Here is an 11098-nt window from a genome sequence, read left to right as displayed (position 1 = left end):
ATTTTTATTTTTTAATAAATTATTTGGCATAATACTAATTTGAACTCAAAATTAAAATTTTAAAGTCAATTAAACCTTTAAACTATCAAAGTCATCAATTATGTCTTTGAATTAAATAAAAATCATTAGTTAAGTTTTCAATTTATTCTAAAATCAGAAACTGTTACTATTTAACATGGATGGTAATATTTTTGTATTGACTCAAAATGAGTTTGAACTGTATTAACATAGTTAGATAAATAAAAAAACAGAGTTAGACAAAGCTGAAGTATGTATTAACAGTTTCCTTAAGACATATTTCATCGCTATTGACAATTGTCTCCCATGATACAACAGATTACGGAAATGAACTTTTACTATGTGTAAATTCGTTACCATCGGAGTAGGAAACGGAGCAGAAAATTTCAGAGAGTATTTTTATTTTTATAGTCATTGAATTTGACAGTTTCGTTCTGTATAAATATAACTCGAAATGACATGTCTGTTCACGAACGAATATGATGTTCACGGATAAATAAAATTGTTCATGAAAGAACATGACTGTTCACGAACTGACACGACTATTCACGAAGAACACGATTATTTCATAAAGGGAGGTATTTGTTGGTATTTAAATTAAATTTAGAATTCTATTTATTTTTTAATAAATTTATGAAAAGCTAATTTTTAATCTTTAAAATAAAAGTTTTAATGAATTCTTATAATAAAAAATACATAAAAATATGAATTTGTTTAATATAATAAATGTTATATATATAAATATAAATATAAATAATTACACATTATAATGATTATTTTTAACTATAGTTAAAAATAGCCCCTTCCAAGGAATAATTTTCTAACTAAACCTACATATATTATTATTTATACAATTAACCCTTATTTGGAGATTAGTCCCACTAAGTGAGAATGAACATCATTCCATTGCATTACGATTTTGGTACTGTTTAACTAGTTAGATCTGTTGGACGGAAAAAAAGAGAGTAAATAAATACCTCTTTAATTGCAAGAAGATCCACCTAAATGATAGGTGACGAACTTCGTACAGAGAAGTTGGAAAAACTTGCATTGCCATTTTATTACTGTTTAACGTTAACTAGTTGACTGAATGTTTGCGCCATGTCTTATGCACCACGTCATTTGTATGTCGAATTACATGCATCGAAGCAATTAAATAATGATATACTGCATAGACGGCCGGTTAGAGGCTCCGATTCAAAAGCAATTTTTTCTTTTTTAAATTCAAAACTAATTTCAGTTATTACACAATAATTATTGAAATTATAATTGTTAAAAAATTATTGTATCATATATGAATTTAATAGTTTTTATGGTGCCTTCTATTCTTACTTTGTTTTTGACAAAGTAAACCTTACTTTGTTTTTTTATGATCAGTGCACATCATCACACCAATACAATCATCTCACGTGTGAGCGATTTAACAGACCAAATATGATTAATTACTACACATCATCAAATATGATTAATTACTACATCAAGAGTGTTTGATTGCTCTTTTTAATGTGCATATTTATCTCTTCATTTTAGAGTGATCTCTATACTTTTTAACATTTTACAAAAACATGGAATCCTGTTTTTTTTAGAAATTAGCTTTTTCGAATAATAAATGGTAATTGTTGTAGTATCACAAAACAATTCATCAGATACAAACATACAAACTCAAATATATAGATTAGGCCAAAATAATAATTAAGCATTTTTCTAGTCATTCATTCATGAAATTTTGACAATACAACTTAATTTATTAGAATGCAAACGATGGTAAATTCAAATTGTCATCAACCAAATTCCTTACCTTGACCTGCACAGCCCCACTAATCTTCTGCACTCTTCGAGCAATCCCAAACACCTCCTTCTCCTCCATCTTCTTCTTAGTTGAAACCATAACCACTTCAATTCCATTCAACTCATCACATATCCTCTGAAACTCCACCAACACTTGCTTCACCATCCCCAAATTATTCTTCTTCTCTATCAACATCTTCATCAATCTCACCAAAAACCTATTAAATTTCCCAATCTTCCCCACTTCATTGATAACCCGACCCTTCTCTTTCTCACCCAAATTCGGATTAATCAAAATTGACACAATCCCCTCCTCCTGGAGCACTCTCGAAAATCTCCGCACATCTTTTACAGCAGAATCGAGAGAGTAATTGTTGGATTGGAGTATGTTTATAAGGGCAGCGGCATATCCGGTGGCTGGGTTTTTGTGGGTAAGAGTGGGAGATGGTTTGGGGGAGGAAAATTGGGAGGCGTTGAGGGGGTGATTGAGGACGTTGTTGAGGGATGAGATTTGGGTTAGGGTTTTGGTGGAATTTGAATTGGATTTGGGGGTGGAATGTAGAAGATGTAGGTGGTGAGATGTGGATGGGGGATAGAGATTACGCGATGATGAATGGAGAGCTGGGACGTTGAGGGTTGAAACTGAGCTTGAAAGGGTTTCCATTGAAGATGATGATGGAGTAAGAATAGTTTTGAGAATTTGGAGTTTGGTTTGGAAGACAAATTGTAGTTTTCTTTTGTTGTGGGATTGAAATGTGGATTGATTTCAGCCTCATTTCTTTCATGTTTAAAGATTGATGATCTCTCTCTTAATAATATACTTGAAGTAAAAAGGGGACCAAATTAAGGATCTTTATTTATGCATAACTTGTTAGTTTAAAACGAGGGAAAGACTTTCTTTAACAACAACAACAAAAAAAAAAAAAAAAAAAAAATCAAATAAATATTAATGTTTTGTTAGAGATCGGTATTTGTGATTTAATTTGTATTTTTTTTTGTTACAAATCGAATTGTGGTTTGTAAAATTTTTTTTGTATGAGAGAGAAAGTTGATGATTAGAGAGATAAGTTCAAAAATGATAATTTTAAAAATAAAAAATGTAGTTTCATAATAAATATGATGCTAAACAATTTTTAATTCTTGAAAATTTCCATTTTGAGGTTGTTCAATAAATTTGGTAAAATCAATAAAAAATGAAAATTTTACAAATCAAAAAGTTCGGCTTGTAATAAAAAATTATAGATACTGATTTACAAAAAATGTGAAACCACGTAGAATTTATTTGAAATTAACCTAGAAATGAAAAGGCTACAGGTGAACATGTGCGAGATCAGTCCAAAACTCAAACCAAATACTCAAACCAAATTACTAAACTAAACCAAATTGTAATTCGACTGATCCAATTTGATTCATGTTAAAATCGAACAGTAATCCATTTTATTAAAAAATTATTTATTCCATGTCTGAACAGTTAGAACTTTTTTTTTGCTTAAAAAAACACTTAGAAATATTTAAAAAAAAATACCTATATACAATAAATCAATTAAAAATTGGAATTAAAAATTGAAAAAACAACTTTTTTGGAAGGATTAGAAACAACAATTGAAGAGTACATTAGTCAACAATGTCTACAAGTAAGATTCACAACTAATTATTGAAAAAAGAATAGATGACACAAAATAAGTTGAACACACCATAATTTCTTTGTTGAAATGGCATTTGGTCGTCAAACTCAAAGGTTAGAGCATAAACAATAACTAATATAATTAACATGTATGAATTGTCATAATTAACATGTATATATATATTTTTTTGAAGAATAATATTTTTAGTAGATAAAAGAAGGCAGGAAGCCCAAAAAAAAAAAAAACAAGAAGAGGAGGAGAAAAGAAAATCTAACTACAAATCAAACGACTAAAAACAAAGCCCATGTAATCAATTGCAAAGACTTCCTCGAGGTCTGCAAGAGGCACACCAAACTCATGGTGACCCAGTGGATAAAAACCTGTGAAATTCACCAGCCAATTGGCTACCCTGTTGCCTTCACGATACGTATGAATAAAGAGAATGCTCCATTATCTGTCCCGGAGTCCAGTACACCTATGGATAAGCAAGGAAAACTGGTGATGCACCTCCATACCCCCTGTCATGTACTGTAAAGTAATCTTCGAATCCAACTCCACAAGTAGCTTTTTGATGACTCGGTCCCAGGCTAACTTTAGTCCAAAATAGAGGCCCCATAATTCCGCAGCAGCTAAAGTACAGTAACCAATATTGGCACCAAAACCTCCAACCAACGTCCCTGCTCATCTCTAAGCAGACCACCTACTGAAGCCATCCCGGGATTCCCTTTACATGCCCCGTCCGTATTTAGTTTCATCCATCTCGAGTTAGGTGGATGCCACGAGATCCAGATCATATGTTTGCAAATAGGTGAGCCAGTGTGTTGGAGCTTTTGAGCTCAGATGAATTCTTCATAGAACATGGTGATTTTGTTAATAGAGTAAGCGTTAAGAGCTACAGAAGAGAAAACCTTCTCATTTCGCCACTTCCATAACCACCAGATACTATATACAAAGAAAGTTGGCTATAGGATGTTACGAAAAGTCCATGATTGATCTAAATTGGAATTTAGCCACCAATTGAAAGAAGAGGTGTAAAACATCATCTGCGAATTAGTTGGAATCACTTTATCCCATATTTGTCGTGCACCTGACAGCCTCGAAAGAGGTGAAGAAGAGTTTCAGGTTCTTTGCAGAAAGGGCAAGCTTCATTACTCGAGATATGTCTTTGTACTCGCTTAACATTACAAAGGACTATATTATGCTTGGGTTGCCATATGAAGCATTGCAATATTTTTGGAACTTCCAATAGCCAGACCTGAGACCAACTTGTATTTGGATTCGGGGCTTGAACAGAAGGGCCAATACAATCATAGTTAGAGCGGACTGAGTAATCTCCTGAGGAAGCAAGGGACCAGTACCAGCAATCAGCAATTGGAGTATCAGGACAAACTGCCAGAGAGGCAAGCCGGAGGATTGTCCTGGTGATGCGCCCGCAGACTAACGCTCTACGAACTCACTAAGGGATAAGTGTACCCCGTCGCTACCAAGTAATAATCCGAACAAGTCCATGTATCGAATCCACAGGATTTACTCCTACAAGTATCGAGTTACTAGGTTTATAATGTTATCCAGGCTATAGGGGGTTTGAGATTGAGTTTTGTTTAAGTTAACCTACTCCTAATTAAGTTGTTCTACTCTTAAGTGATCCTTAATTAATGTAATTACCCTTGGGTGGAGCGTGGTGGTACGATAATACCAAATTCAATCTATCTTATTAATCAATTATTAACCTAATCTGAGTCACTTATGCCTAGGGTGATTAACCTTACTTATCCTTCTATGGTTCCTAGCGCGGGATTCCCTTGTAAGGTCGAAACTAGCTCTAAGGCTCAATAATTTGGGCTTAATCTTCTATAAGGTTGTCAATCCTATAGGCTCTGACTAGGTCAAATTCAGCTCCCAATATGTGTCAAGTAATTGTTTGGACTTATGAATGAGTTAAACCAGAAAGACAAAGCGTAAGACAAAGATTAAATAGCATAATCAATTAAACAAAATAAGAACTTGAATTGATATTAAAGGTGAAAGATATGTTTGTCACGATGTTACAATTAGCCTAGGATTCATAGTATGGATCAGAGGCAAACAGAATGTAAAAGAGAAGAAATCTCTTTCAGGGAACCTGTCGACCAATGTAGACGTCTTCCTAGGACTTGAAGGATGGAGCCTTGAACAATCGTCGGGGAACGCGGAGCTTGATGGGTCTTCAATGGCCGTTGGAAGGAGGAAGAGGATTCTTGAAGGATGGAGGCTAGGGTTTTTACAAAAAGAAAAAGATATCTATTTTACAATTACAAAGTTCTATTTATAGTTGTAATTTAAAGCCTAAACCTAATCCGATTTGTTTCCTGTTGCAGGTGGATGAGTTGGAGGCGAAACGTGGCATCGTGGGGTCGGGAATTAGTTAAAAGACTAATTCCTGAGTGCCAGCTCGGCGCGAGCTGGGAAAGGCCAGTACGACGGGCTGAACATGCCCAAAACACACCGAGCGACTGCTGAGGGTCCTCGAGATGCAATTTTCGCCCGAAATTGATCCTGTTTTGACCTGCACACGTATATAAACTCTAAACAACGTTAGTCCAAAGTCTAAATTGACCCACCAGTCATTAGATTTGAGTGAAAACTCTGTTTGGTGTAACCTTTGGTGGATCAATTAGCCAAAACAAATAGGTGGTAGTTCACGTGTGTGCTATTTTGGCAATATTTGCCTGAAAACAATCAGAAAATGGCTAGAAACTACAAAAGTAAATAAATCATACACTAAAACTAACTAACACGCACACATGCATAAAAATGCAAGAATTGCTCGCTTATTGAATGAAAACTAGACAAAACCATCCTAAAAACCGTACCTAAAGATAGGGGGTTTCGATCCCTATCACCTGACATCCAAAAAATTGGTAAACATATCCCATTTCCAGGTACTACGGCTGGGATCCCAGAAAAAGGATATTGGCTGGTTCTGCAAATTCTCAGGCGGTGGGATAATAACTTTACAACTGAGAGGTTCTTCACAACACCAGATGTCGAACCAGAACCCGGGTGGTGACTCTTTTTCCGACACCGCCCTGCCGAGCTAGTCACTTTCTCTAGTGAACCTAGAGTCCAAAGAGTACCGTAGTAGTCATGATGGACCTTCCGCAGGTGAAAGCCTGTCGAGGTAGGCTTCGTCTATACCATCTTGAACAAACACAAATTTATAATCAGTTATATTATAACTTATTATTCACACTAAATATTACATGCATATGATTGAATTTATAAGTAATGCCATCTTTACATATACACAATAATGATAGATTGACACATAAAAAGTATACATGAACTGAATGTACATAAAAAGAACAAGCTTCAAACAATTAATGCAACTGACACACTAACAAATTCTTATCAAACAATTATGTATCTTGTAAAATCTTCAACCAACACATATGGTCAAACATTTCAAATTAACTAAATATACTTCTATATATATAAACCCATGCAAATGTAAATAAACCCAAGCAAGAAATAAATAAACAACAAATAAATAAAGATATACCTCTGTATGTGTCCTTATCAAAACCTTCTTGAACAATAAAGCCCAATAACACTAACCTTTTTCAAAACACCTAATAAAATATAAGCAAACATATTATAAACAAAACCCATAAATCAGTTCTATAAGCAAAACACCTGAGAATGGTACATTAACATTTGCACCACTATCTGTAACAAAACCCAACATTACTTACCAATATAGAGGGTAAATTTCATTAATGGTGTACAACCTTTGCGTCATTTCACACTTTGGTGTACAACATTTGCCTCATTTCACACTTTGGTGTATAATCTTCAATTTGTCTCACTAATATGTATGAACTTATAGGTGATCTTCCACTTTGGTGTAAAACTGGTTAAAATGGCTGGTCAATGCAATCAATGCGCCATGTCATCCCTTTTTCATCTCTCTCATTTAAAAACGTGGGACCCCTAAGATTGAAATATCTAAAATACCCTTATTGCTTTACCCCTATCCCTCCATCTCTTCATCATCTTCCCTCCATTTATTTATCTCTCTAACCTCTCTCTCTTCAAATGTCTTCATCTTCTTCCCTTATTTTATTTTTCTCTCTATTAAAGGATGAAAAAACCAAAATCCAACTAGAATCGACCATTTTAAGTGCACACTCAAAGATCCATAGAAGAGGGGTTAGTTTGGATAGTTGGAAATTTTTTCTGCAGTAAAGCCTCGACTATGGAGAATCCAGATCTCACCCATACTACCTATAATTCCAATCAAAAGCCCATATCAGCCGTAAAACGTTTTGGTTTTCCGTTGAGAGGAGAAGATGAAATTGTTGAAAATAGTGATAGTAATGAGAGCGAGAAACTATTCGATTCATGGTTCTTTTGTTGCTATCATCAAAATTATTCTATTCACAAGCACTAGAATATCGATTGTTAATTCACATGCCAGCATCTTTAATCATCAGGATTCAGGGTTAATCGCTAGGATTAATGGTTCTATTACTGCTGCCATTTTTATGGCCTACAAACCGTCGCGGCTGCCGGGCTATCTTTCATTGGCTTTCTCGTGAATTTATGTTGCTCAATCATTACTCCTTCGCATTTACATATTCTAATCTTCTAATTCATTTATTGATAGGATCTAGAATACTGTATGAATAATGGGTTGCAACTTTAATTTATAGGTTTTGGAATGAATTTTTCAATTTCTAGGTTTTGTTGTCCATTTTTCTCTCTCGACGCTTACATCTACTAAGTTCTAAGATAAATCCAAAGGAAAAACCTGAGGATTTTTTTGCTTTTGATGGATTTTTTTTGGCCATGGTAGTTCTACTGCCATGTTCGGTGAACAATAAACAATCAAAGAAAATGTATGAGAGTAGAGATGCAAAGAAGAAGAGAAAGAACAAAATTAAACATTCAGATGCAAGGAAAGTTAGAGAGACACAAAAAACAATATACAGTAGAGAGAGAGAAAGAAAATGAGGGAAGAAGATGAAGAGATTTTATTGAATACGGATTTGAATCCTTTGAAGAGGGAGATGTTAGAGAGAGAAAGAAATGGAGGGAGGAAAATGAAGAGATGGAGACATAAGGGTAAAGCAATAAGAGTATTTTAGACATTTCAATTTTAGAGATCCCATATTTTTAAATGGGAGGGATGAAATCCATCCATCGATCCCACCTTTAAAAGTAAATGATTTCTCCCTCTTCATCTTCGGCAAGTCTTCTTCTTTTTCTTATCCGGTCATTCTCAAACGACTCCAGCTACACAAATTGTGTTAATTCTTTTTAAGTAATTTGGGTTCAAATGTTTAGTGTGCAAAATTATTAATCATGGGTTCTTTCATTTCTGGTTCCCTCTGGTTTCTCCATCTCCATCTCCGACATCTTCTTCTCCGGTCATTATCAAATCGACTCCATCTAGATAAGTAATGTTTGGCTTTTAAAAGTTATGGTTGGTTCAAATGTTAAGTATGCGAAACGGTAATTAATGTTTGGTTTTCTTTCATCTCTGGTTCCCTCTAATTTCTTCATCTCCATTTCCGCCATCTGCATTTAGGTTTCTAAAGTCTTCTTCTCCGACCATTCTCATATATATTCCATATAGGGGGTAAATTTCATCAATAGTATACAACATTTGCCTCATTTCATCCTTTGGTGTACAACCTTCAATTTGTCTTATTAATATGTACGAACTTATAGATCACCTCCCACTTTGGTGTATGGCCGTTTAAAATGACATGTCAACGCCAGTCAACACGCCATGTCATCCTGAAGTTGAGAAAAATATTAGGTTTTTCAATCTGTCTTTTATACCACAATTTGAGTGCGTTTTTATTTTGGATACTTTTTGCTCTGCCCGTGAAAGTTAGAAAAGTTTAGATTTTGTTTTACTCACAACAATGATAGTGCAATTAAAAAAAATGTCATCTGAAATTGATGGACATTTTGGGTTAAAATTAGGTTTTTATGGAATGACAGACATGTGTTATCGTAAAGTCACATCTAATTTGAAGTTTTTTGCACTTAAGTTTTCAAATAACAGAAGTTTAAAAAACTGTCGCTAAAAACAATTAGATGACAGAAAAAAAATGTATGTCATGTATCTTGTGTCATCTGAATGAAAAAATGACGTAGTGTTTTCTTCCCTTCGGGGCTTAAACCCCACCAAAACGAGTTCATCATTTCGTTGTAGCTCCTCACATAAGGAAATTCATAATAAAAACAAGCTCATACAGAAGACTGGGATAACTTGAGCAACAGATTTAAGGAGGACTTCCTTGCATGCCTGCGAAAGTAACTTACTGTGCCACCCAAATAATTGTGACAACAACCGGCTTTTCAGAAAAGAAAATATAGCCATCCAATTACGACCAACAAACGCTGACAACCCCAAGTATCAGCTAATGTCGAGAGTTTGATCAATCCCCAGAAAATAATGGATCACCAGACACACATCTTATTGAACTTTGTGACTAAGGAATATACTCAACTTACGATAATTAATTGCTTGTCCTCAGTCGTGCTCGTAACAGTCCAGAATGTGTTTTAAGGTCGTTGCTTCATCCCTCTAGGATCTACAAAAAAGCAAGCTATCCTCTACAAATAACAAATGAGAGAGGACTGGACCATTTCAGATGACTTGGATGCTTGTTAAAACGCCATCAGATTGCACCTTATTCAGAAGATGCAAAAGCCTTTCAACACGGAAAATATATAGGTAAGGTGAGAGAGAATTTCCTTATTTTCTTGAAAATTAAAGAGGTGTTTGTTTACCTACTTTTCACCTCCTGTTTGCATTTTGACTTTAAAATAGATAGTTTTAGGTGTTTGGTTAAGAACCTTTTGTTTGTGTCTTATACATGAAAAAATGTTTTTATAAAAACAATGAATTTCTGTTTTTTTTTTTAACAGTAAACAACAAACTGTAACAGCAAATAGTAAACAACAACAACAAACGACATATAAACCAAACGGGTCCAAAATCTCTTTATAGATTTTACAAAATCTCTTTATAGATTTTAAAGTTTTAGATTTGTGGATTCACATCAATTACAAATAATTTTTTAATTCTCTACTCTCGATCGTTATTAATATTTATTGCTTCCATGAAAAATCTTTGGTTTATAAAATTGAACTACCAGTGGATTGTATTGTAGCCCATTAAAATGTACAAGTTCCCTCGAGAGCTGTGGAGCTTGGTGATCATCATCATGGGTGGGAATGTTGTCGGTGCAAAAGATTAGAAGGTCCACTTAGATTTTAAAAATAAATAGTGGAGTACGTATCAAAACAACTTTCGAAGTTTTCAGGTGTCTTGTTCTATTTATTTTATACAATCCCAAAACCAAAATAGACATCCATCTAAAAGGAAAATATAAATGGACCTACTCTCAATTTATATACATGCACCTACCTATTCATTTATACCATATCTTACATCAAATTTATTCCCAAAATAAATACTACTATTTTTCCCATGTAATTAAAACAAAAAAAAAAAAAATCACTTAAACTGAGCATTGGTCCATTTGATGCAATGGGAAAAGAATCATGAGTTCTGTAATCATTTCGATTATTAACTTTCTAAATCCATCTGGTACGAAAGAAGATTGATTTTGGATAAATTGATATTTATATTACTTTAAATAAGT

At 34.1% G+C, this 11098-nt stretch overlaps 1 protein-coding gene across 1 annotated transcript; it reads right to left on the bottom strand.

The window, feature by feature from the left end:
• Nucleotides 1-1665: 1665 nt before the first annotated feature.
• Nucleotides 1666-2599, bottom strand: LOC136217441 (uncharacterized). Its single transcript, XM_066004036.1, has one exon. It carries the CDS (start codon nt 2468-2470, stop codon nt 1766-1768), a length of 705 nt encoding a protein of 234 aa, XP_065860108.1. The 5' UTR covers nt 2471-2599; the 3' UTR covers nt 1666-1765.
• Between the last annotated feature and the right edge of the window lie 8499 nt (nt 2600-11098).

This window comes from Euphorbia lathyris, chromosome 2 (assembly GCF_963576675.1).
Source record: "Euphorbia lathyris chromosome 2, ddEupLath1.1, whole genome shotgun sequence".
NCBI lineage: Eukaryota > Viridiplantae > Streptophyta > Magnoliopsida > Malpighiales > Euphorbiaceae > Euphorbia > Euphorbia lathyris.
Note: the sequence above shows the minus strand (reverse complement) of the source record. Positions and strands in the feature narration are given on the sequence as shown.